This window comes from Populus alba, chromosome 2 (assembly GCF_005239225.2).
Source record: "Populus alba chromosome 2, ASM523922v2, whole genome shotgun sequence".
In the NCBI taxonomy this organism is placed as follows: Eukaryota; Viridiplantae; Streptophyta; class Magnoliopsida; order Malpighiales; family Salicaceae; genus Populus; species Populus alba.
In genome coordinates, this window is record NC_133285.1 from 9,356,045 (window position 1) to 9,382,164 (window position 26,120).

Consider the following 26,120-nt stretch of genomic DNA (forward strand, 5'->3'; position numbering starts at 1 on the left):
GCCCGTGCATGTTTTCCTGTTCTCTGAAAAATGCATTACTGTCATGAAAACCAAAATATTTTTAACTTCTAAAGTTCTTTTGGAAGATGAATTGTTTTTTATGTTAATGGCGTCAAAGAAATTGTTGGTAAATGGTAATGGTAACACTACTGCATTTACTTTTACTCTAATTTCTGAGCACAAACGGCCGAAAAAGAGAGACGAGAAATTCAACTTCACTCTTGAAATAAAAATTAAAAAAAATAAAATATATATGGTTCTTAAACTCTTCCTTTGTTAATCCTTTTCATTTCCATTTTTTTAAAAAAAAGAGCGAAAAATCTTTCCATTTTCTTTGCAAATTTTAAATTGCCAAACACAATAGAAGACAGGGCAGCCCACAGATTCCAAATATCTAAAACCATGCCAAACCTAGCCTTTCCTCACGACTAGGAAATCCTTCAACATGGATGTCCCATCAACCAAGCCCTCTAAAAAGTAATTGAATTGGATTCATTTGGAAGGTCTCAGGTGGAGTAGTGTTCTCTGATCTCCTTAACCAAGACAACGTTTCGTCGTAGTGATTAGAAAACGAAAGCCTACCTTCCATGACATCCCCGCAGCTCCTAAATGGATTCCCAACACAATATTGAAGGCTCCAAAGAAGAGGGCAATCCTTCCAAACCAATGGTGGTACCATTTCCAGCACTTGCAGATCTTGGCATCTCTCCTTGGCCTTAGAAAGAAAGCCAATTTCTAATTTCAAGTTTGGAACATTCATCAGAATGCATTTGATATGATGATTAACAGGTGATTAAGAGAAGCTCCTATATATGCATGATATCGGCTGATGGCGTACCTGAAGAACACTTTGGCAAGCCCCATGCCTTTATGTGATGTACCTGGCATTAATCTTATTGCCGAGTTGTTGTCCAGGAACCACATTGGCAAGCCCCAAGAGAAACCCCAGAAATTGAATACCCGCATGTAGATAATACCAGAGTGGTTCTTTATGCTTCAAGTATCTTGCAACAATTGCCCCACTAGGAAGGAAGAGACCCCATGCCAGGGTACCTAATACCTCATGATTCTTCTTCATCTGCCCAGGATTTATACGTGCTTTAGACATAGAACCTGTGGAAGAGAAATTGAGGCCAGGTATGAATCAGAGCAATTCCTGTGAGCAACCTATATGTAAATCATCTACTTAAAAAAAATATAATAATTAAGAAGCAGCCTAGCTAGGTGGAGATGAACCAAACCTGCAGTGAAGTCGAAAAGAATGGTCGTCTTGTCATCATGTGAAGATAGGCGGTAGTGATTGGGATTAGCTGGTTCCAAAAGCCAATATAATTGGCTGGGAAGTGAGAGGGTTTTCAAACTTAGCTTGAAATACCGAGTAAATCATAGCCCCATGAATCACAACAGCAGGTGGAACTTTTGTGAGGTCCAATTCACCTGCTTCCTCTATGTCCTATGATGGCCTAGTAACTTGCAAGCAAGACTCTTTGATTCTTGCTTGTCCTTTCCTATTAAACCAGCCCACCATAGCAGTGGATCCAACCATCCTTCCATCTTTTGAAAACCCCATTGCCACCCATCCGGTTGTGTATACAGCAGATAATATAGAAGTCACTACGTCATCTTCTTTCTCGTGATACTGCATGCACAAGATGATGACACTAGGCCATACCCATTTATAGATATACAAAGAGATCAAAGAAAAATAAATCATCAAAATTTACCCTCAACAGAAAAGTATTCCGAACTGGTCTGCAGATAATGTTTGATATGTTATTGTATGGTGGAGGAAGAAAACTACTCATATAGCTATCGCAGAGCTCGGATATTTCCTGATCCATTCCAACACCATTAGAGCTGGCAGCTGGTCCCTCTTTTAACTCAGCAATGCCTTTTCCTTTGCACCATTGAAATGAAACTTTTTGGGTCGTCAAATCGCCGAGCCCACACCATCAATAGTGCTATTATCATCAATCTGTTCTTCTTCTGTGACTCCAGAATCATAACCATCACCTTTGTTCGACTCATCATGTCACGACCCGAATCCCGGATCCGTGACCGGCAACGTAGGAGCGGTGTCGAAAGGACACCTCACCTACGCTAAGCCTCAGAACGGACATATCAAAAGAATAATTTGTTCAAAAATACGCAGCGGCTCATAATATTCAGAAATATTATATTATTCAAATACTGATGAAACCAAAAGATAGTTATTAAAACAAAAATAATAATTCATAATACTCATTACATTGTCAAAACCAAATGTAATTAAAACAAGGTAACAGTGGAGCGTCTAAGACATCAAAAACAAAACTGAAAGGAAAACCTCGCGAACAAGCAAGGCATACCGACCAGAACTGAAGAAGCGGAAACACTCAACAAAGTCCCAGAAACTAAGAACCTGAAATAATATTAAAAATGAGAGGTGAGTTCAACCAACTCAGTGAGAGAATAACATTTAATATACATTTTAGATATTTCAGATATTAATAAGTTGTAAGATGATTTATCTTAATATACATATACATATACATATACATATACATATACTTACTAAACATATTATCATAACGTAACATATAGTTATCATAACGTAACATATTATTATAACGTAGTGGATTACATGTCAGAGATCAGATGACACCGAAGGTGACCAGATGACACCCGAAGGTGACCAGATGACACCCGTCGGTGACCAGATGACACCCGTCGGTGACCACTGTGGGATGATCAATCGCCACAGGCTGATGCCTCTCTCACCAGCTAGGTAACAAAATACTATGTGCACACAGGCTAACTATTCTCCGTTAGCATGGAGTACTGACAAGTCCCATATCAAGGCATAACAAATATTCACATAATCATCAAAGAAACGTATATCATATCAAATAGAATTTACTTTAACAGATTGCGAGTGAAAATTCAATAATAAATTAGTACTCGGAAAATAAAGCAACATATATAAATATTCAAGAAATTTACTAGTTGTACTCATTGTATAATCAACATACATATTTATTTATATTATATGCATATTAAAGATTATTCCACTCACCCGGAAAATATAGAACTAAAAGGAATGTCGGACGAAAGACCCGAAAATCCTATTAAGGATCGATAGGAGAACCTACAATAAATATATGAAATATGCTCAAAAACAAATCAAACAAAAGATCCCAATGCATAAAATAAAACAGGGCTTAATCTCCCAAGTTTAGGGACTAAAACGATAATTTTCCAAAACAGGGACCAAAACGTAATTTTACCAAAATTTTGAGGACCGAACTGTAAATATATAACCATACTGAAATTTATCCATAATTAATCCTCAATTCTGTCCAGGATATATCATTATGCTCCAAGGACCATTCTGGAACTTTACCAAATTTTTTTTAGGGTCAAATTATACTTTTTGTCAAATTGGAGGACCAAACTGAAAATATCATATCTTCCTAATTATACTGGAATATTACCCTTAAATCATCCTCAGTTCTGTTCAGAACCTCAATTTATGCCCCAGGGACCAATCTGTAAAATTTCCAAAGTTCGGGGACTAAACTGCAATTTCCGTAAATTGAGGGACCAAACTGAATTTTCGTCATCTTCAACCTCAAACCCAGAATTTCAACAGATCACCTACTGTTATCCCCTTATTTCTAACACAATTTCACCATTTAAACAAAATCATAACTCAAAATCATTATCTTTCAATTCAATCTCTCCAAATCAACTAATTAATCAAATACCCACAAAAATCAACTCCTAACCTTCAAATTAATTCATCAATTAACTCAAAATACAAACTTCAAAACTCTACAATTAATCAAAACCGAAATTTAACATATTATACACTTAAAACCATAAATCTTACCTTTTTACTTATTTCCTCTACTTCTCTTCTCCTTTTCCCCTTATTTTCCCTTATTTTCTCTTCTTCTTCTTCTTCCTCCCTTCTCTCTTTACGGTTTGTTCTTCCAATATTCAGATCCCTCTTTTTTTTTTTTTTTTTTTTCTTATTTATATTTATCAACCATTGTTCAATTACCACACTAACCCTCAATCATTTATACCTCTCTCTTTAAGCCTCCAAGGGCTTTATTGTATTTTCCAATCTTTTTAATTTTCAAAACATTACAATCTCCCCACCTTATAAAAGTTTCGTCCTCGAAACTTAATAGAAAAGATTGAATACTTACCGAGATTATTGAAACGATGAGGATATTGCCGACCTCCTTGTCCCCTGTTAGGACCTGTATCAGACCGCTGATGAAAAGAGAACTGATTTTCCACCTTGGGCCTCTTGACCGAACCCACTGATAATTCATCCTCTAACTCTCGTGCCTCAATAGCTCGGGCACGATCCACTACGGCCGAGTACGTCTTAAACTCATGAGCCCCAATAGCTTTAAATAGGTAGTTATTAAGACCCCGAACAAATCTCTTGATCTTCCTCTCCTGAGTTGGTACCAAATACCCAGCAAACCTGGACAACCGCGTGAATTCAACTTCATACTCCGTCACAGTCAAGTCACCCTGAACCAACTTCTCAAACTCATATGATCTAGCTTCCCTCACACTTTCAGGTAGAAAACGCTCCAAAAATATCTCAGAAAATTCCTTCCACACCATCGGTGGAGAACTAGCTGCCCTTTCACCTCTTTTGGACTCATACCAGTTCACAGCCACCTCGCCTTCTAGCCTAAAAGATGCTAAAGTCACTGCACGATGATCTGTGCACCCCATGGCCTCACACCTACGCCACACTGCATCTAAAAACTGTTGTGGGTCCTCAGAGTTATCTACACCCTTAAAGGTAGGAGGTGCCAACTTAAGGAACTCTGCCAATGGCACTTTCACCCCATGCACAGTATGGGAAGTCGAAGATGCACTCTTATCCTTCTCCTTTTCTTTCTCAGTTAAAAGGTTAGCTAGGGTCTGCATGGCTTGTCCAATTTTATCCAAAGCACTATCAGTATAAGACACCCTATCATGGGATTCCTGCTCCTGGTTCTTACCAACATCCAGACCATAGTCCCCCTCAAATTCAACCTCATCTTGAACTTCTGCTTCAATTGGTTGAGGTGAAGGGTTTCTAACTCTCTTTTTGCGCCTTTCCTTCCTAAGCTGAGCGATAGGAATGTCCTCTTGATCATCGGTATTAATTACATGTTTAGCCCTCGGCATATTTCTAAAAACAAAATGCATTTTTATCACAAGGAAGAAGACATGCTTGATGAGAATTCAAAATTTCAAAAACAACAAACAAAACGATACAGATTCTAATGCTCCACTTATTACGAAATTTTGAATAATAATAAATAAATAAAATAGATTACGAGATTTTAATAAAACCGTGCTCTGATACCACCTTTGTCACGACCCGAATCCCGGATCCGTGACCGGCAACGTAGGAGCGGTGTCGAAAGGACACCTCACCTACGCTAAGCCTCAGAACGGACATATCAAAAGAATAATTTGTTCAAAAATACGCAGCGGCTCATAATATTCAGAAATATTATATTATTCAAATACTGATGAAACCAAAAGATAGTTATTAAAACAAAAATAATAATTCATAATACTCATTACATTGTCAAAACCAAATGTAATTAAAACAAGGTAACAGTGGAGCGTCTAAGACATCAAAAACAAAACTGAAAGGAAAACCTCGCGAACAAGCAAGGCATACCGACCAGAACTGAAGAAGCGGAAACACTCAACAAAGTCCCAGAAACTAAGAACCTGAAATAATATTAAAAATGAGAGGTGAGTTCAACCAACTCAGTGAGAGAATAACATTTAATATACATTTTAGATATTTCAGATATTAATAAGTTGTAAGATGATTTATCTTAATATACATATACATATACATATACATATACATATACTTACTAAACATATTATCATAACGTAACATATAGTTATCATAACGTAACATATTATTATAACGTAGTGGATTACATGTCAGAGATCAGATGACACCCGAAGGTGACCAGATGACACCCGAAGGTGACCAGATGACACCCGTCGGTGACCAGATGACACCCGTCGGTGACCACTGTGGGATGATCAATCGCCACAGGCTGATGCCTCTCTCACCAGCTAGGTAACAAAATACTATGTGCACACAGGCTAACTATTCTCCGTTAGCATGGAGTACTGACAAGTCCCATATCAAGGCATAACAAATATTCACATAATCATCAAAGAAACGTATATCATATCAAATAGAATTTACTTTAACAGATTGCGAGTGAAAATTCAATAATAAATTAGTACTCGGAAAATAAAGCAACATATATAAATATTCAAGAAATTTACTAGTTGTACTCATTGTATAATCAACATACATATTTATTTATATTATATGCATATTAAAGATTATTCCACTCACCCGGAAAATATAGAACTAAAAGGAATGTCGGACGAAAGACCTGAAAATCCTATTAAGGATCGATAGGAGAACCTACAATAAATATATGAAATATGCTCAAAAACAAATCAAACAAAAGATCCCAATGCATAAAATAAAACAGGGCTTAATCTCCCAAGTTTAGGGACTAAAACGATAATTTTCCAAAACAGGGACCAAAACGTAATTTTACCAAAATTTTGAGGACCGAACTGTAAATATATAACCATACTGAAATTTATCCATAATTAATCCTCAATTCTGTCCAGGATATATCATTATGCTCCAAGGACCATTCTGGAACTTTACCAAATTTTTTTTAGGGTCAAATTATACTTTTTGTCAAATTGGAGGACCAAACTGAAAATATCATATCTTCCTAATTATACTGGAATATTACCCTTAAATCATCCTCAGTTCTGTTCAGAACCTCAATTTATGCCCCAGGGACCAATCTGTAAAATTTCCAAAGTTCGGGGACTAAACTGCAATTTCCGTAAATTGAGGGACCAAACTGAATTTTCGTCATCTTCAACCTCAAACCCAGAATTTCAACAGATCACCTACTGTTATCCCCTTATTTCTAACACAATTTCACCATTTAAACAAAATCATAACTCAAAATCATTATCTTTCAATTCAATCTCTCCAAATCAACTAATTAATCAAATACCCACAAAAATCAACTCCTAACCTTCAAATTAATTCATCAATTAACTCAAAATACAAACTTCAAAACTCTACAATTAATCAAAACCGAAATTTAACATATTATACACTTAAAACCATAAATCTTACCTTTTTACTTATTTCCTCTACTTCTCTTCTCCTTTTCCCCTTATTTTCCCTTATTTTCTCTTCTTCTTCTTCTTCCTCCCTTCTCTCTTACGGTTTGTTCTTCCAATATTCAGATCCCTCTTTTTTTTTTTTTTTTTTTTCTTATTTATATTTATCAACCATTGTTCAATTACCACACTAACCCTCAATCATTTATACCCTCTCTTTAAGCCTCCAAGGGCTTTATTGTATTTTCCAATCTTTTTAATTTTCAAAACATTACACATCAAACTCATCAGCAGCAGCCACGAGAACCCCGAGTCTCAAGACAAAAACCAAGAAGCATTATACAACGAACACAAGCTTCAAATTTTGAAATCTTGGATTTTCCATGGAAATCTAAGGATCATAACAGGAAGTAGCCAAGAATACGAAGAACAAGAAGATAGAATATCGTGAACGTGAAAGACACAGAACAGGTGGCGAGTAGTTGTTGAGAGGAATCAGTCTCTCGAAAATGAAGGAAAAATTATGGTTGATCCGAATTATTTTTTTTTGGTTGTACCAGGATATCCTCCAGCATCCTCTGGCACCCTTCCAAGCCAGGAGACTAATCCTCTTCGTTGCATCGCAGGTACCTTAAAACAGGTTTCACTACTGGCTGAGAATTCAAATTTAATTACTAGTGCCTTTGCACCACTTTTACATGTCCATGTTTTTTCTCTCGAAGTATTTAGAGGAACATCAGCGTTTTTTGTTTTTTTAATCTCTGCCATATATTTCAAATTTATTTCCTTTTTCTTGGAGACCAATCTATACTTGCAATCTGAAAACAATATTGATGGTTTCTGTCCACAAGCTGTCATGAATCATACTTGCAAATAAGTTTCTTGGGCCATGACCTATATTTGGGCAAAGTTATCCAGAAAAAGAAATGTATGAATAAGAAAACTCTGATTCCATCTGGGAAATTTGTTTTTTCTTCTGGAGTTAGGTTATTCTCTGCTTACCTCATAAATGTTACCAAAAGTGTATTTTTAGACAACGTGAAATATGGACAGCAAATCTGCTGAAAAAAGTATCTGATTATATTCTGTTTATCTGTGTTATATGACCGACGAGGCAATGAAGCTAGCAAGCAAGCTGCCTTGGCACAGGTGATTGAAAGAGACGATGACGACCTTCAATTTTGCATTATAAGATAAAAAGCAGGTTTAGTTTTAACAAACTAACTGAAACAAAAGGGATTATATAGTAATGAAAGAAGTGCCATTGTTGCTAGTGCAGGGACATTGAGCTGTCGTTGTCCTGCTCGGCTCGGTGATGTATTTAGCAGATTTCCCAAGTTTATCATTGTCCAGTACATACATAAAGCTGTTGCTCATTGTGATCTAACCGTTGATAATTGGATTTTTCTAAAATGTTCCCTTTGGCCACATGTTAAAATGGTGTTGAGGTTTTAAGATAAGAAGTTTTCTTTGTTTGAACACTTTTTAATTATGTTGAAGAGATGGTTTGGTTATTTTTATATTAAAAATAAAAAATTATATTATTTTTTTAGGATTTTTTTAAACTTTTCTAATGAGTTTAGTTTCGGTTTGGTTCGGTTTTTTTTATTTAGTTTATTTTTTCAATTCAGTTTGGTTTTTCGATTTTAAACTTACAAAACTGAACCGAATCAATAATTTTTTAAATATTCTAATCAGTTTTTTTTTTATATAATTCAGCTTTCTCAATTTTTTTTTTTTTTTTCAGTTTAATCTGTTTTTTGATTTTTTTGCCTTCCTAACTTAGACAATGAAGGGTCCCTAACCTTCTGAATTGCTTTGCAAATATCCCAGTTTCCCAACCTTGACCTTCATTTCCCAACCCGTAATTTCCTTGGAGAGACCATAATCTTTAAAAGTTTTTGTAACTCAACACCATTGAAAAAAACAAAAACAAAAAAACTATCATTTAAGAAGTAAAAAAATGGCTATAATCTAAGAAGAAGAAAAGTGGATATAGTAAAAGCTCAAATCGGTCATTCAAAAGAGTAACTGCTAAGAAAGCCGTGGCATGAAGCTATCTGCTCTTCCCAATGAACGTACTAGGAATTAGTATTCATGAATCAAAGAATCGGAAATCCAACAATTAAACCCCATGTTTTAAGAAAGGAAACAAGCAATTACCCTCTACTTGCCCCATGTAACTGCATCTATGTCTGCTTGGGCACTTCTGTACAACTCCAACCTCTTTCCAAGTAAGGTACGGCGCTGCATCACCGCTGGATCCTCATCCAACAAGGAAGACAACTGTCTTGTCTGAATGAATAAAAGAAGGGTAATTAGCACCGCTCAGCAATCTTCTATCTCTCTGACATTGATGAAATAGGAAAAGGAAAAGGGATTGGAATCCTTACCTCCTTCTTGCCCAATTCCGCAAAGAAATAATCAAGCAAACTGCGCTTGGCCTCACGTACTTGACAATAGACAACAGACTTTGGAATGGAGTTCCTCAAACTTGCACAAACCATATTGACATAGGCCAAGACATTGCTCCCTGAGTTTTGAAAAGAAAATAAATAGAGAACAAATTTTTAATTATAATCATTATGAAAAGAGGCATGTACTGATTTTTCAACCTAGAATAGAACTGTGAAGATATTTTGTTTTATTTCCAAGTAAAAAGATGAACCACAGTGTCATCTCTTTTCTTTTTCTTTCTTTAACAAGTAGAGAGGGCCCTGACAACAAAGATTCACACATGACACCCTCAAGGCACCGAAATAGAAGAAGAAATCATTTAAAGTAATCTAGTGTGAGGTAATCTCTCGCGTGCAGGTCTTAACTACAAAACATGTCTTTCCAAAACTTTAAACAGGTCAAATTCTGCGAAAGACTGCATAGGTACCTCTAGCTACTTACCAATTCGCCTGAGATATGAATCATTATATCGGTCAAATATTGAAAGTGTAGGATTTCCACCCTTCTCAGCATCTTGAGGAAGCTTCCGGAAAAATTCAACAGTCAAGTAACTGGACTCCATATCAACTAGCTGTAAAGTTGCTTTCTTGCTTTCTTCCCTCATTCTATCCAGTGAGTCAGCAGCAGCAGCGCTAACTTCCACTCTCAAAGTGGGATATTGCTTGAGTTCCTACACGCAATAGAGAGAGCAACCACTTAAAACTAAAAGGCAGGACAGAAGAAAAACAGACAATATTGGTTTTATAGGATCAGGGTGAAACTAATATTTGCAGCAAAGAAAGAGATATTTCTTCATTTCCAAAGCAAAGTTCAAGAAATCTGACATAATTTTGAGCATATAGGACAAAATCTATCTGCTAATATCTTAAAAGCAAATGCATCATTTCATTGAAAAAGCACATACTACTCCAATTAAGTAAATCAATGTGTGAGTGGCATGATAATATATGAATGAACTTCAATGGATTCATTAAAGTAAGAATCACAGAGACTTACCATTGTCTCACTGATAGACTTGTGAACCAGATCCTTCAGTATAACATGAACCTGAAATCATGGCAAAAATAAGAAATCGGATTAATTGACCCACATTTTATGGAAACTGCAGTAACAAAACATGAAATCCAGAGGGTTTGTTTTTCCCTTTCCTTATTTTTCTTCTGGCATGGAAAACAGCAGTCTTGAGATGAAAACATCAATAACAATGCATGCCAGATACAAACCAAAATCCCATACCATTGCTATAGAAAAATGTATGATTATTAACAGCATGTTTGACAGATTTTATATTCTAAAGATAGATAAACTTTAGCCTTCGAAAAAGACGGAGAAAAATAGAACTAGAAAGAAGTCTCCTAGATCAAAGCAATAAGAACATATTTTAATTTCAATCTAGAATCTAAAGGTGGAACCAAAGGACTGAGGAAAGAAGTAGCAGTGCAAGCTCAAGTACACATGCAACTTGTGCATAATTCAGGTTGCCCAAAATAAGGATTGAAATTCTGACCAAATCACATAGCAGTATTAATAGCTACACTCCCCTTAAACAAAACATTTCCTATGGTCACTAACAATTACGTTTCCTGACACACAATTACAATGCATACATATGCATACCGCATCAACAGCTGCCTCTGCAGGACCTCTGATAGTCACCAAAGTAGATTCAATAAGACGGCGATAACCTTGTTCAGGAGCTATTAAATGTGGCTGATATCCATCAGCTTCAGTTATCAGCTTTCGTACATTGTCCATTGAAAGGTGTTTATCAAATTGCAACCTTTTCAGAGAAGCAGGTAACTGGTTATCAAACACGTTGTAGATTTTATCACCACCAGAACGTCTGTAGAAAACAAGTCCCATCAATCCCATGGTTGAAATGCAAACCATCATGTGAGCAGAATTGCATTCCAATTAATTCAAAAAATGCAAATACATACGTGCCATCAAGATGTTCTTTAAAAATTTGATCAAAAGAACGACATATTTCCATTATCATATACAACTTTCCCTGCATTGAAAATAAATAATGGCAAATCAATGATATTTGACAAGGAAAGAACAATGCATACTGTAATTGTAAATAAACTTCACAGAAAGCAAAAGAAGACCAAAAGTAACATTGTTAAATGATTGGGTCACCCTACTCCAGTCAGAAGGCTGTAATAAAAAAAAGAATGAAAAAGGAACTGTAAGAATAATCGAACCAAAGATAAAATGGAACACTTACTCCAGCATCAGTAGCAACTGGCCTCCCAAGACGACTTAATTCTGTCTCTAGTTCATTTATGGTTTTGCTAATAAGAGACTGAAGGCCAGGGATTCGAGACTTGATGACTTGTTCCAAATGCTGAAATTTTTTACCACATCCAGTATCAGAACGAAATTAACAGAACAACATAAATGGTTTATAAATGGGCAACAGGGAAACAAGAAATCAAGTAGACGAAGAGACAGGTGATTTCATTTTTTCCAACAAAAACTTGCTACCATGTGAAGCTTATACAATATAGGACATTTCCATCTATACAAATTAACTGCTGCAAATGAGAATTTCTATACAAATCTTGGATTAGTGTCTGTGTGCGTGCACCAGAAGACATCTGTGAGCATCTGTGAATCTATGCACACATGTAAATTCCCACTAACATCTCAGCATACCTTAGAAAGCAACTTTCCTAAATGTTCAGAACCCATCCTGCTAGCAAGATGCCCGTATTCGGGGCTATTTTGAAAATACTCCCGCTCTCTGCGCCGAGCAGCAATCATGTCCACACTTTTGTTAATATCAGCTTGAGAGCGATTCACAACACCAATCCAAGGAAACTGTAGCTTGTATGATTTTCCTTCCAGGATCTGATAAGCCAAAAATATTAGTAGAAATTCATTGCAATGAAACTTGACACTTCCATGTTAGTAATAACATTACAACAAAGGCAGGAAGAAGTAACATTAAGCTTTTAGAACATCTTTAACCACCTTCCAAACAATACTCCATCTACTTAACTAAAATCAGCATTACCACATCCAATAACAAACATTGCTTTAGCTTCACAATGACGAATGACAAGCGAGAATGTTTACTGATTTGATACCACATAGTACTAGGGGTGTTCAAAAAAACCGACTAACCGAAAAAACCGAGAAAACCGATGGAAAATTAACCGAGAAAACCGAACCGAGATGAAAAACCGATTACTAAAACAAAATATCTTTCCGGTTCGGTTCGGTTCCGGTTTCACCACCAAAACCGGTGAACCGAACCGGCTACCCATAAAAATAAAGTAGAAAGGCAGAATGACCTAGTATAAATACTAAAGTGTAAACCTAAACCTAAATGATATTACAATTCACTTCTGCAGCCGCCGCCCACACCAAACCAGCCTTCTTCATTTCCCCTTCAATTTCATCTTCCCTGCCTCTTGCCCCATGTGTTCATTCTCGTGTGCTTCACATAGCATGCTAATCTTGATCTTTCATTTGATGACTTTAGTGCCACTTACACAGGGAAGACTCTGACTATGCGCTGGCACTAGCTCTCGGTATGTCATCTTCTTTAATTGATCCTCTTGTCCTCTTCCTCCAAAGCTGAACTAACTGACTCTGTATCTGGAACTAATTGATCCTTTGACTTGCTAGCTTCACTTAATTGGCGCTGGAAAGTGTGATAGCTTGTCCCTTCAGTAGCAAATCGTTCGGGTACAAAGTATGGCTTCCATCGAAGATCTTGCCTGGTCCCCGCCAGGTTGATGGCCCAATGCTGAAACTTTCATGCCTTTGGAAAAATGGTTCCTTATGCTGAGTTGCAGAGAATTCCTGTTGAAAACTATCTCCCTTAAGATCGGGCTTTTCTTCATTTGAGTCATAGGGAAGGTCAAAAGGATTTCGTCTTGGCAACAATACAGAAGGAGCAGACCCAGGAACATCATCATAAGGAAAATCAAAAAACCAAAAACCTCATGGGATTATAAAAAACCGAATTTAAAAACCGGACCGGTTCGGTTTGAATCGGTTTTCGGTCCGGTTCGGTTCATTTTTTTACAACAATACTGTAATTCGGTTCGGTTGGTTTTTTAGTCTAACCGAAACCGAACCGAACCGTGAACACCCTACCACATACAAATGATAAATGCCAAAGATGATTTAAATAAAAAAAACACCCCATGTATCACTATATTCCCACTATATCAAACATTAATGCATTTTTTGTGAAGAAAAGGCCCATATGAAAGAGCAGGGCTACATGAATCCAACAGAAAACTGAAACTCTACTGTCTAATAAAAGTACGAGACTTGATTGTGAACTTAAAGTATGAAACTCACATCAACTGCATCAGTACCCTTGTCCATGAGGTCAATCTTTGTTAAAACTCCAAATGTCCTCTCCCCTGAAATCCGATCATCAAATAAAAGGATAAAATATCTTGTCTACAGTAATCATCATCATGTTAAATAAAAATGAATGTGATAGAAAATTCTAAAATTTCAAAATTTAACATTTGACTGATGGATACACTCAATTTTTTCAGTGAACATGATGAACACACCGCTCTCCCAGATGAAGACAAATGAGTTTCAAATTGAAAGTTGGTCACATAAGATAAAAGGCAAAAAAGAAAAAGGAACAGAGAGAGAGAGATGAAAATAAGTTGTTAAACTCATTAATCTACCCTGGATCCACTGAATTACTATCTAAGTCATCTTTATAACTTGTCCCCTTGTACGTTTTGAGGTATACATGTTCCTCCACACTGCTGGAAAATGGAAATTTTCCTCTTTTACCATTTTTCTACATATCAAGTGTGCACTAATTTTCAAATATTGATCTGATTATTCTTTTGTGTTGAGTAATGTTGTAGCAAAGCTGACTTGCTTTATCCAAACAATGAAGGCAAATGAATCCATTAAGTTCATTTTTGCACCAGGTGAATAAGTACAGTTGTCTGAAATCTTACCTCTAGGGTCAACTTCACGGGAGATCTTAATTGCATCGCTTGTCGCGAGATCTTGATTTGCAGGAGAAATTGCCAGAATAATACAGTTTGGCTGAAAGATCAGAGTTAATTTAATATTGCACCCCAAAAAATTCACAAAAATTGGACTAAAAGGGACAATTTATGCATGTGGTAGATCATGTTGAAAATGATTTATACCATTAAACATTATGAACATTCGCAATGAACATATTTATGATATAATAAATACAATCAAAATGCTCTCAGAAGCTCTAATTGGAATCATTTTCCATTAAGTTTGACTTTTGGTACCATATGGTATGAAACATTTGAGGAAAATTACCTTCTCAATGTATGACCTGACCATGTTCTCGATGTCATGCACGATACTTTCAGGTTGACCGTCTATGATGACCCAATTTAACAGATTGGTTAGTCACTCTTGTGGCAAACAAGTAAAATATTTATGAACATTAACAGAAAAGACTTGTCACAATAACTCACCAACAGCTACTTTAGTAAGTCCAGGAAGATCAACCAATGTCAAATTCACAACTGGAAAGTACAAAAAATCACAATAGACATTCAGAGTGTTTTGTATAATATAGTGCCGAATAGAAGGCAATTACTAACAAGAGAAATCCAGAACATTCTAAATAAAATTCAAGCCATACACCTGACAGAAAACTGGAGACAGATTATTTGAAAAGCATAAAGATGAAACGAAATTTTGAAACTTAGTTGAATACAAGTCCATTCTCAAGCAAAGAATGATAGAATGATCAGCACATTGTAACACGCCAGATTAATATGACTGGCTGATTGTGGTCCCTCTGATTCTCTGCTCATCACATCAAATAATAAAAATGACAGTTCATATATTGTTGGTTTATAATCACTCACTCAGAATGAACTAAAGCTAAAACCAAATGCATCTAAGTAAAAATAGTGTGATGAGCATTGCAGTCTCACCATTAGGAGAAAAAATGCTTAGATGGATTGGAACGCTAGAAATTTGTTTGCTGCGACCTGTCTCTCGATCAGTCTCATCGGCGATCTCTTTCCGCACGGCAGCTATACATAATAGAAATATGGTTAGCAACTGAGATAGAAAATAAAACATATATGCATACAAACAATTGCCAAAACTAACCAAACGATGATAAAACAGAAACTAGTTGTCATCAACATATGTATCACCTGGCATTTATTGCAACTACTATCTAACAGTCATCAAAAAGTAGCAAAAAGAGGAAAAACACAAGGCCATAGATCATACCGAAATCAGTAAATTTCTTTCTCGGGAGGTGCATAAACTCTGCGTATTCTCTTCCTTCATCAATCTTATGAAGCTGCAGGACAAGAGGACGCCGTGTAACAATCCCTGAAAAATACTCGCATCACTAAAGGCCATAGAAAAAAAAAATTCACCAACAAATACATAATCTCCGCGTGCAAATATTGCGAGCATGGAAGGTATCAACAGCTTAAATACCTGCCCCACGAGGTAAGAAGTCCTTTCCAACAATGCTCTCCAGCACGGACGATTTCCCGGAACTCTATGAACGATTAACACGTTTAGATGATTAAATAACAAATAGTTCAAAAGGGTAGAAATTCCAAATAAATAGTTGAAAAGATTTTGTGGAAGTAGCGCGCATTTAAGCTGATCAAATGAAATAACATCACTTTATTAAATAAATGAACACTTTAAAAAAAATAATAAACCCAAACATCTTAAAATTGATAGTAATTATAGGTTTCGTGTGATTTGCATTCAATTATGAGAAGAAAAAAATATGTGTGCAAGACTAATGTTTCAAAATAACCAAAAAGAAGAAAAATAAAGAAAATGATCACGGTAGAATTAAAACAATTATTTTGATGGATATATTACTTGAATAGCAAACTAAAACGCAATGCAATCAAACCAAATCAGAGAAATAAACAATAACGTGATTCAAGAAACAATTTTTTTAAAAATCAAACAACCGCCAATATGACCGCATGAAAAAAAGAAGAAGATGAATGATCCGATTTGGAATATAAACAAGAAAGCGTGGGTGGATTCATTGAAATGAAGAGCTGAAATTATGATTAGTAGTTAGAATAGATTGGATTAGAGATGGTACCTGACCACCAACGACGGCAATGGAAGGCAAGGCTTCCCAGAGAGTAGGCAAGGCGTTGTCTTCACCATGATCACCGAGTGCCGTGCACGCTCTCTGTATCTTGTTCACCAATGAAATCAAAGTCTCCATTGCGAGGCGAAATGCTGAGTTGATGAGTCGGTTTTGATCGGCGGGCGAGGAAGTTCCGAGTCGGTGAGCTGATGAGTCGTTCAGTGCGCGAAAGAGATATTAGTTTCCGTGATCTATTTAATATATTATTTTTTCCTCTCCTTTTACTTTTCTTGTTGTTGAATAACGAGGAAGAAGAAGGAGGAGGTTGGCGAAGGAACCGGGAAAAGGGAATGTCTGAAGGAAGAGAGCGGAGAGACCGTTGAAACTTTCTTCGTGGCGTTCATTTTTTCTAGTTTATATTACCATATTACCCTTTATTGTTTGAATGGGGAAATAATTACGTACGGCAATGCAATTTTGGGAAAGTAAACACAATAATTCCATTTCCTGCTCCAATAGGTTATTGCTTGCCTGTTTGCTAGAAAAATGTTCTTTTTGAAAAAATATTTTTTAAATTTTTTTATATTTGATTGCATTGTAAAAAAAATGTTAATGGAATTCAATTCAATTCTTATATGTTTATAATTTTATATTTAAAATATCTATATTATATGTATAGTTACATTTTATAAAATATACTATATATAAATATATGATATAATAAATTATTTTATTTTCATCATTGCACTTTTTGTATCTTTTTTTTTTATACGTGGTCAAATAGTGATATAATATGCTATATATATATATATATACATGTAAGAAAAACATGAAATTTTTTTTACAAAAAAACCTCCTACATTTTAGTTCATTTTTCATTTTCAATCTAAGGTTTTAGAAATTACATTATTTCTTTTGAACTTTATACACATGCTAATACTTAAAATCCTAACAAAAAGTCTACAAAAATATCTTTTTTATTTACAATTTTGTGATTAAATTCATTATAATAAATAAAAAGCTAATATCAAAATAACAAAATTGCCACCATAATATATAATTACAATAATGTTGTACACAAATGGATCTGGTTATTCTAATTCATGGGTGGAAGAAGTGATTTTCTCAACATCCACAAAGAAAACCAAAAAGAAAATGAGTTTGAAATCAAAATCAAACTCCATTATTTGGTACTAATGCAAGTTAATTATCAATAAATTTATTTTTATTTTTTCTTCTTAAAAAAATATATTTTTTTAGGATTATTAATTCTAGATTTGAGCTAATAGAACCCTTGATAATGATATGAATGTTCTAGGAAGTGTTGGGTGGCTGTTTATAATTCTAGAAGTTTTCAAATAATTGTTTGTGTTTCTTAGAATTATTGGGTGATTGATTTAGTTTATGGATATTAATTGTGGTTTCTAAAACTATTGTTTGGTTGATGGTTGTAAGATATTATAGCATTGGTCAAGTCATGTGGACTCGTTTTCATGTGGTAAAGTTTCCTTCTCTCTTTATTTTGGTAATTGAATTTATCTATACACTTTGTCTTTTAACTTACCTCACGAAGAAGGAAAATGTTTTCCTAGAAAGTAGTTATTGGTGATTGTTATTGACTATAATGTTTTGCTATTTTATACTTGTCATAAAAAAGGTATTATACATTAAAAAAAAATTATATATACATGTAACATTAATGTAAAGGACCTATAAACTTAAAAAAATATAGAGATATATTTTGAGGTAAGATTAGGTAAAATAAAGTAAGTCGAGATTGAGTCAAATACAAGTCAAAATGAGCCAGGATATGTTTTTAGCTTTTTAGTCATGACCCCGAATAACTATAATGTTGACATATACAATGCATTCACTAATTTTTTTTTTTAAATAATTGTATCATCACTATGGATATTTAAAAGAAAACAAAGTAATAAAGTGCAATGAAATATATTTTACAATCAAGGAGTTTATTAGACTTTCATCCATCTTTTTTTTTTTAGAATATGATTATATTTCACTTACATATTTATTTCTTCATGTTCATAATAATTTTTTATTTTTTAAAATAGTGCTTTTAATAAAAAAAAATTCATAAAAATACATAAATAATAAAAAATAGTTTTAATTAAAAAAATTATATTTTATTTTAAATCATTAAAAATATTTGCAATTCAGAACCTAGACAACAATACACTTGTAGGGATATTCATGAATATAGTTGGGTCAGTTTAAGTCTATAATTGTATTCAACTTAATTTTTAATATTTTATATATTATAAATTCAACGTCTTTAATTATTTTAGATTGAGTGGTTGAACATATTGGGTTGATCAAGTTTTTGTGAGATATTATAGATGTTCACGAGTTAAACTTATATTGCTAATTTTCAAGAATTTGTATTTAAAGATAGGCTTATAATATAGATTGTAGGTGTCATGACACTCTCAATCTTAATGTTAAGTGTAATTTCTATATATTACATTACTATTAAATTATAATTACCCCACCCTTTTCCTCCATCAAAGATATAAGTTTTTTTTGTTAGATTAAAAAAATCTAATATGAAGTTGACTAACAAGAATTTTTAGAAGCCGAAACAATTCTCAATAAAATAATAATTCATAAATTATTAAATGTAAATATAAAAAGAGTATATATAAATTAGAGAAATCATGTTGAGCGAATTTTAAAAAATATTGACTCGTAACCTGATCCATGATATTTTTTTTATTTTTTTTAATTCACTATCATTTTATAATATTTAATTTTATTCATATTATTCAATTTTAATAGGTTAGATCATGTTAAATAATATAAATATTACATATGAGCCGGTTCTTTTTAACGCCCGTAATGCTTCTTGTTTCTTCTCTCGGTTTGATTAGCAATGGACATTCCAGTCCTGGAGCTTCCTACCTTGAAATTTGTTCCCCTCCAATGGCGACTGGAGTGGTCCAATTGTCAAGAGTCCGCATTTCTTTACGCACAAACCAATGGCATATTCGATGTCAGTCAAGCGATGCAATGGCATCTTTGTTATAATAAGATAAACCAAGGGCTCTTTCTCCACCATCTTTATAAATTAGAGGAATACCTTCAAATAGAGGCCATCCAACTACTATGTAAATTCCAGATGCATCCCCTGATTAGAGACTCAAGCAATATTATCCTAAAAAGGATCACAAATTTATCAATATTGCCTCCAAAACAAGTTTTAGCTTGACCAAAACCTTAAAAAGTCTGTATTTATCAAGTTTCGTGTTAACAGTGGATCACAATCTTAAAAAAAAAAAAGAGATGTAATTTTAATTTTTTTTTATGTTATAGCATAATCTGCAAGCATTAAATGTATTTTTAATATTAATGAATTTATATCACCGCTAAGGATCACTTTTAAAAAATTATATTTTTTTAAATTTTTTGACAAAATTTTATATTTTTTCACAATCAATAGTTATATTACTTTATTTATATAACAATTATTCTTTTTTTTTAGATTAATTTTTTTATTATATTAGATATGTTTTTTTATTAATAAATATTTGTGGGTATTAAGTTTTTAATAAATTTTGCATGTGATATAATCATATTGTTTAAATTGAAGGTAGAGGATGCAATTGAAGGGTTTAATTAGTTGGGGACTATTTAGAGGTTACCCGAAACTAGATGATGACCTTTTGTCACTATCCAATCACACAGCCGTACTATTAGCGGAAAACTCTCGAGTCTCAACTCAACCTCACATTCCCTCTCTAGACCCTTCTCTCCTAAAATGCAGACTGAACTCAACAACTCAGTCATAGAAATTAGAATAGAATGATAGATTACTTCCTCTCATGGATTCTCTAACACTCACCAAACCCATCCTTTACTCTCTCTACTTCACTCCCACAAATCCAAGAACCAAAATTTGGTGTTCTGGCCACTTTTCATTTTTCAAGTCCGCTCATCTTACCAAATTCAAAAACTCTCCAATTTGTTTTTCGTATAAAAAGCCTTCAAATCAACAAAACCCAAAACCAAGAAACAAAAATAACAGAACTTTCTTATCAAACCCTTTGCGGGCTTTGGTCCCGATAATGGAACACATCAAAGCATTAGCTTCTTCACAAACAAAAAAATGGTCTTCACAGCTACAAGCATACAGTGATGACTCGGAGAAGGTGATGAGTGAACACAACGGGGATTTTACGCTAAATGGAGCGTTTGGATTGGCTTTATTGAGTATAACATCGCATGCGAAAGTAAAGATCAGTCCTTTTGTGGCAACATTAGCTGCAAACCCAACTTTTATATCGGGTTTGTTTGCTTGGTTTATTGCACAGTCAATGAAAGTGTTTTTGAATTTTTTTGTGGAGAGGAAATGGGATTTGAGAATGTTGTTTGCCTCTGGAGGGATGCCTTCTTCCCACTCTGCTTTGTGTACTGCTTTGACAACATCAGTTGCGTTTTGTCATGGAGTGGCTGATTCGTTATTTCCTGTTTGTTTGGGGTTTAGTCTTATAGTTATGTATGATGCAATTGGTGTCAGGCGTCATGCTGGGATGCAAGCTCAGGTAAGGAGTGAAATAGTTTGGTTTATTCATTATGTTTGCTTTGTTGAACACAGAGTATTTGTTTTGTTGGTGAAATTTAGTATTTTTATGCATAATATTCTACTGCTGCGTTGCTTTTGTTGCTGCTGCTTTGTTGACAAAGTAATTGTTTTTGTTGGTGAAATTTCGCATTTTTATGCGTAGTCTTATGTTGCATTGCTTTGGTTGTCATAATTGTGGTGGTTGCTCCCCAAACGTTGGCCGGGTAACTCTGTTGTGCTTCTTGACAGAACAGTTAATGTTTTATTTTTTGGAGGTGTTCCTAAATTGGATCGTTGATTTGACCTAAAGCTTTGTACAAGCTTAATGAGATTGATTTTCCGTGTTGCTTCCCCTCATGGTCAACTTGTATCTGGAATGGCGTGATTCGCTTGGGAAAAATGAGTAAATTTCAGAATCCAATAAGACTAGCGGGTCCCCTGCCAGTGGAGCTTCTTGATATGGCTAGGATTGGAAATAGGATGGGTGGGTAGGTTATGGGATTTAAAGGAAAAAAGATTGATGATCATCTGTGTTCAAAGGCCTGGATGCACTATACTGTGCAATCCATTGCCTAATCATCGCCATTATTTTCTTTGGAGATGGTATTAAGTTTTTTCGGAATCCAATTCTGGCTTATACTCAAACTTCGTTCTCAAAGATGGGATTGAATTTGGAGGGAGGTCTTCCTCTTCTTCCAGACTTCATGATGCAGTGGGGCAATTTGCTTTGGATGTGTACTGTGTGTTCAATTAGGCATAAGCCATGACAAGCGGATGCCATGCCAAATGCATTTCCAGAGAGTGTTTCACTTGAACTGAGTACAGCACAAATGTCAGGAAGGATTGTAGTATAATATGAGGTTGGGTAGAATGATCAGTCTTATGTTTCTTAATTGGATGCTTGATCAGACTTGTAATGCTGGTAAATTAATGTTCTCTGTGTTTGGGAAGGATTTTCAACAGATGGTCTGAAGCTCTTAAAAACTGAACTAATCTAATTTAGAGACAAGTATTAATTTATTTAAAGCTAGTCTGAGATAAGTTTTGAAAGGTAAAGTTCACAGACTTAATTTTTGTCTCCACTAGCTGGATAATTTCCTGAGTTTGTATGTGCTTGTTGCTAGATCAAAAGCTACTCTGTTGTTGGATTGGAAGTCGTTTGTGCTTTAAGCAGAAGAGATACTACAATAAATGTCACATCAGCTGTGTTGATCTGATTTCTATGCATTATGTTTGTAATTTTGCTATTTATTGCTCACTGGCTCGGCGCTTATATGTCATGATTATAGGTATTTAATTTTGTGTCTCTGTCAATTTGGTAAGCTTTTGACATTTGCCATTTTTAAAAAAATAGGTTTAAGAAAAAATTACTTTTAGTTGCAGTTTTAAGAAAATAAATTTTATAAAGTATTTGTTTAGTTAAAACTGCTCGGAGATGGATTTTTTGTATGCAAAATAAATAAAAAAGTAAGTCTCTACGAAAATGAGAAACAGATTCCTTATAGCTTTCTACAAAAACAAGATTTGAAATGCATTTATGTTACGAGGCTTCTTTATACAAAAGCATAAGCTATTTGTCTAATCTAACAAATGTTTCTTTGTCGTGTTCAAAAAAACAGATAACTATCATGAGCCCTACCAATGGTCTTGTGAATTTAGGACTTGTTTGTTTGTTGCGGCAAAAAAAACTTGATTTTTTTTTGTTTCAAATTAATTTTTTTAGTGTTTTTGAATTGTGTTAATGTTAAGAGTAAGTTTTAAAAATTGAAAAAAAATATTATTTTAATATATTTCCATATGAAAAACACTTGAAAAATAATAGGTAATACCATCTTAGACAGTTGAGTTGACTATGAGAGAAATTTTATTAAAGTGATAGCTAGTTTTCGTAGTATCTTTCTCTGCACTAGATCTTACAATTTTTTGGTATCATACTGAACAGCATTTCTGGTGGATAATTAATTCAGCACTTGAAGCTTGTGATTTTTGTGGGGTAAGGAAGCTTTGTATCCATTCTTGAGGCTAATGGATGCGCATTTTGAAGTTCCAAGCACAGTGTTCTATAACTCTCTGCCTCTTAAACCCTTCTGTTCTTCCTCATTCATTGCATAGGACGTCTTATATGTGGATTAGCATGACAGTTTCTACTTCAGTCCTTCTGTTAGAGATACACAATCAACCATTTTCTTTTCTCAAGCTTGGTATAGCTTGTCTACGTTTGATTGTCGATCTCTCTCCCTCCTCCTCTCTCTCTAGCTTTTTGTGAAGAATGATTCAGTCTTTCATCGTTATGGAACTAACACGTACATTTCCTGCCTAACATAGGTTCTTAATATGATCGTTGAGGACCTGTTTCAAGGGCATCCTATCAGTCAAAGAAAGCTCAAGGAACTTCTTGGACATAACCCATCACAAGTTCTTGCTGGAGCTTTGCTTGGCATCTTGGTAGCCTGTGTATGTTGCCAAGGTTACTTAGTGGTAACCTAGAATCAGTTTCTGCAGGCAATTTTATTAGCTCGGGTGTCAACATGACACGGCAACTCCCATGTTTAACTTCCTTGATTCATTCGTAGATGGCCTGCTGAATTCAATGTATCTTCACGCTTTTTCCAGGAACTGAAGGACACGTGGGACTTTCTTGAGAACTGGAATGGATTGTCTGAGATGCTTTTATTCTTTAATCACAAATATTAATTATCACCCTTAAAATCATCATTTTGATTATCAATTCTCTCTCAATGGCGTCCATTTATTTTGTTGAAGAAACTCTTTATATAATGAAAACAAATAAATTAGTTGGTTAGAGACGGGCGGAAAATATTGTTTTGGTATTTATTTGTTTATTATATAAAACAATATATTTTTTATGTAATGTAATTAAATTCTTTAAATCTCTAAAAAAATAAAGATAAAGAAAGAAAAGGCATTTGTTTTTTGGTGCCTGTGTATTTTTTGTGTATTCGAACATGTTATTAGACTTGGAACATTATAATAAAAATATTATACCCTATGTTAATGAAACTATATAACCTATTAAATGAAACAATTATATATCTAAATTAATATTGAAATAATTATTTGGTTTTATTCTCAATAATTCATAAATATTAAATTAATTATGAAATTAAATGAAATAAATTTAAAAAAACAAATTAATCTCCTTATGACATATGCGACTCAATTAATAAGTATCATTCTTTTGATATTATAATATATTTATATAATAGTATTAGAAAGCTTATTAGGAGAAATTCATCCAATATGACTTACAATTAATTTTACTTTACACCCCATAAAAACTCACACTTATAAACACTCTAAAAAGGGAAGGTGTTTTTTTTTTTAATATGAGATAAAATATCTTTTTTCTATCTTTATTTATTTACAAACTACAGCCAATAATCTCTCACTAGGTTGCAATGAATGTATTTTCATCATTTGAAGAATTCTATCACTTCTAAAAAGATATTTCTTGTAATTTAAACCTTCAAACTTAGTGTTAGAACTTAAATCTACTAAAGTTATTTGATGTCCACAAATTAAACCAAAACCTTTTTGTTGTAAAATAAAGATATTACATACACAATACTATTCCAAAACTCTTAAAGATGTTTACAATTGTTTAGCATTTATTCATGGTTATGTGTTAAAATTTTATTTTTATGAATGATTTGCAAAGAGAAAACTCTAACTCTTTATAAAAAAACGACACCATTAAATATTTTTCATATAGGAGGAATTACATGTCTCTGTTACATCAAACACAAACTTTAAATTCCATTAAGAGTCTACGTTTATCTTTCTTTACGTAATAAAATGCACTAAATATTATCATAATAGGGTCTAAAAAATTAATTATCAATGTCTACACATATACTAAACATTAAACTTGTTATTACCCATTAAACTTGTTGAGATAAACTTCTTTGCTAATCCCGAAGTTGGGTTCCAATTACCGATATCTTTAATAACGGGTTTCAATCTCATTCCATAGTTGTTTTCTTTACCACGTCTCATCACGATATTTTTTTTTGAGAGCAGAATCCACTAATATTATTCGACAGGAGCCTTCACTGCCCATTAACATTGGTGATTACCCCATTTGTAATCAACTCTCGAACATATCCATGTCCAAATGGGGCTTATATGTCTATGACTTACCATTTGTAAATATTACTAAATAGAGCTCGAGACAAAGTTGCTTCACTGATTGTAGTATAAAAAATAATTGATATAGGTTGTGGCCACAACTTAATATCTAACATCATATTTCTTAGCCATTTTACTTCTTTACCTACAATAGCTATAATGTAAAAATTTGGATTTTCATAGTAGAATGAAGATGTATGTTTGTTTATTTAGATGCCTTGGATATTACACTTCCTCCAAGGGAGAGTATTATATCTTGATGTGGACTTATTATTCACTTGAATTAGTTATTCATAATAGTTAAATTTTTGACAGCTTTAGCAACTCTAATGCTTTGAATTTAGATTTCTCTTCATAAAAATAAATTCTTTAAAATTATTGAAGAAATTGTTTTATAAACACGAACCCACACCAAAATAAAAATTAGCTCTAGAGAGTGAAAACCCCAGCTATTTTTATAGTGTTTATTGTTCTCCACACATAGACAACACTTTCATGATACAACTAAGCTCATCTAAACCCCTCTAAAAGAATAAAAATTAAAAGAAGAAAGGTGAAAAAAAAATTATTTGTTTATTTATTATTATACGTTTTTCTCTACTCTGCATACAATCTGTTAGACTTGAAATTATTTATAATGAAACATTATGTTTTTAA

At 33.9% G+C, this 26,120-nt stretch overlaps 3 protein-coding genes across 9 annotated transcripts; 1 reads left to right on the forward strand and 2 right to left on the reverse strand.

The window, feature by feature from the left end:
• Nucleotides 1–285: 285 nt before the first annotated feature.
• On the reverse strand, nt 286–7,473 carry LOC118057721 (uncharacterized). Of its 6 annotated transcripts, XR_012169154.1 has the most exons (7): nt 7,214–7,473; nt 6,398–6,437; nt 5,694–5,742; nt 3,056–3,127; nt 1,242–2,401; nt 839–1,113; nt 286–735 (listed from the first exon to the last, which is right to left on the reverse strand). XR_012169154.1 is itself a non-coding variant. In XM_035070392.2 (4 exons), exon 4 carries the CDS (start codon nt 5,182–5,184, stop codon nt 4,132–4,134), a length of 1,053 nt encoding a protein of 350 aa, XP_034926283.1. In that variant the 5' UTR covers nt 5,185–5,188; nt 5,694–5,742; nt 6,398–6,437; nt 7,214–7,473; the 3' UTR covers nt 4,048–4,131. The 6 variants fall into 6 exon arrangements, 4 of the variants coding, with proteins under 4 accessions (XP_034926284.1, XP_034926283.1, XP_073263549.1 ...); XM_035070392.2 differs by lacking the exons at nt 286–735; nt 839–1,113; nt 1,242–2,401; nt 3,056–3,127 and adding an exon at nt 4,048–5,188; XM_073407448.1 differs by lacking the exons at nt 286–735; nt 839–1,113; nt 1,242–2,401; nt 3,056–3,127 and adding an exon at nt 4,048–5,188 and having other exon boundaries at nt 6,398–6,469.
• A 1,455-nt stretch (nt 7,474–8,928) lies between these two features.
• On the reverse strand, nt 8,929–17,119 carry LOC118057829 (phragmoplastin DRP1B). Its single transcript, XM_035070549.2, has 16 exons — nt 16,745–17,119; nt 16,108–16,171; nt 15,892–15,996; nt 15,585–15,686; nt 15,117–15,167; nt 14,956–15,017; nt 14,613–14,703; nt 13,981–14,045; nt 12,319–12,513; nt 11,888–12,007; nt 11,598–11,668; nt 11,275–11,500; nt 10,654–10,704; nt 10,099–10,327; nt 9,594–9,733; nt 8,929–9,495 (listed from the first exon to the last, which is right to left on the reverse strand). Exons 1-16 carry the CDS (start codon nt 16,871–16,873, stop codon nt 9,367–9,369), a joined length of 1,830 nt encoding a protein of 609 aa, XP_034926440.1. The 5' UTR covers nt 16,874–17,119; the 3' UTR covers nt 8,929–9,366.
• Nucleotides 17,120–20,465: 3,346 nt separating this feature from the next.
• LOC118057832 (uncharacterized) lies at nt 20,466–23,827 on the forward strand. Of its 2 annotated transcripts, XM_035070552.2 has the most exons (3): nt 20,466–21,294; nt 23,257–23,307; nt 23,640–23,827. In XM_035070552.2, the coding sequence occupies exons 1-3, from the start codon at nt 20,575–20,577 to the stop codon at nt 23,799–23,801; spliced, it is 933 nt and encodes a 310-aa protein (XP_034926443.1). In that variant the 5' UTR covers nt 20,466–20,574; the 3' UTR covers nt 23,802–23,827. The 2 variants fall into 2 exon arrangements, with proteins under 2 accessions (XP_034926443.1, XP_034926444.1); XM_035070553.2 differs by lacking the exon at nt 23,257–23,307 and having other exon boundaries at nt 20,469–21,294.
• The last annotated feature ends 2,293 nt before the right edge of the window (nt 23,828–26,120 follow it).

What these genes read in the sequence shown, in the direction of transcription:
- LOC118057721 (XM_073407449.1), bottom strand. Translation starts at nt 5,184, where the DNA reads ATGCCGAGGGCTAAACATGTAATTAATACCGATGATCAAGAGGACATT.
- LOC118057829 (XM_035070549.2), bottom strand. Translation starts at nt 16,873, where the DNA reads ATGGAGACTTTGATTTCATTGGTGAACAAGATACAGAGAGCGTGCACG. An exon ending in CCGTGAAGTTGACCCTAGAG is followed by an intron (nt 14,046 to 14,612) that starts GTAAGATTTCAG and finishes ATCGGATTTCAG; the next exon opens with GGGAGAGGACATTTGGAGTT. An exon ending in AGTCTATCAGTGAGACAATG is followed by an intron (nt 10,328 to 10,653) that starts GTAAGTCTCTGT and finishes TATTGCGTGTAG; the next exon opens with GAACTCAAGCAATATCCCAC.
- LOC118057832 (XM_035070552.2), top strand. Translation starts at nt 20,575, where the DNA reads ATGGATTCTCTAACACTCACCAAACCCATCCTTTACTCTCTCTACTTC. An exon ending in ATGCTGGGATGCAAGCTCAG is followed by an intron (nt 21,295 to 23,256) that starts GTAAGGAGTGAA and finishes CATACTGAACAG; the next exon opens with CATTTCTGGTGGATAATTAA. An exon ending in AAGCTTGTGATTTTTGTGGG is followed by an intron (nt 23,308 to 23,639) that starts GTAAGGAAGCTT and finishes TGCCTAACATAG; the next exon opens with GTTCTTAATATGATCGTTGA.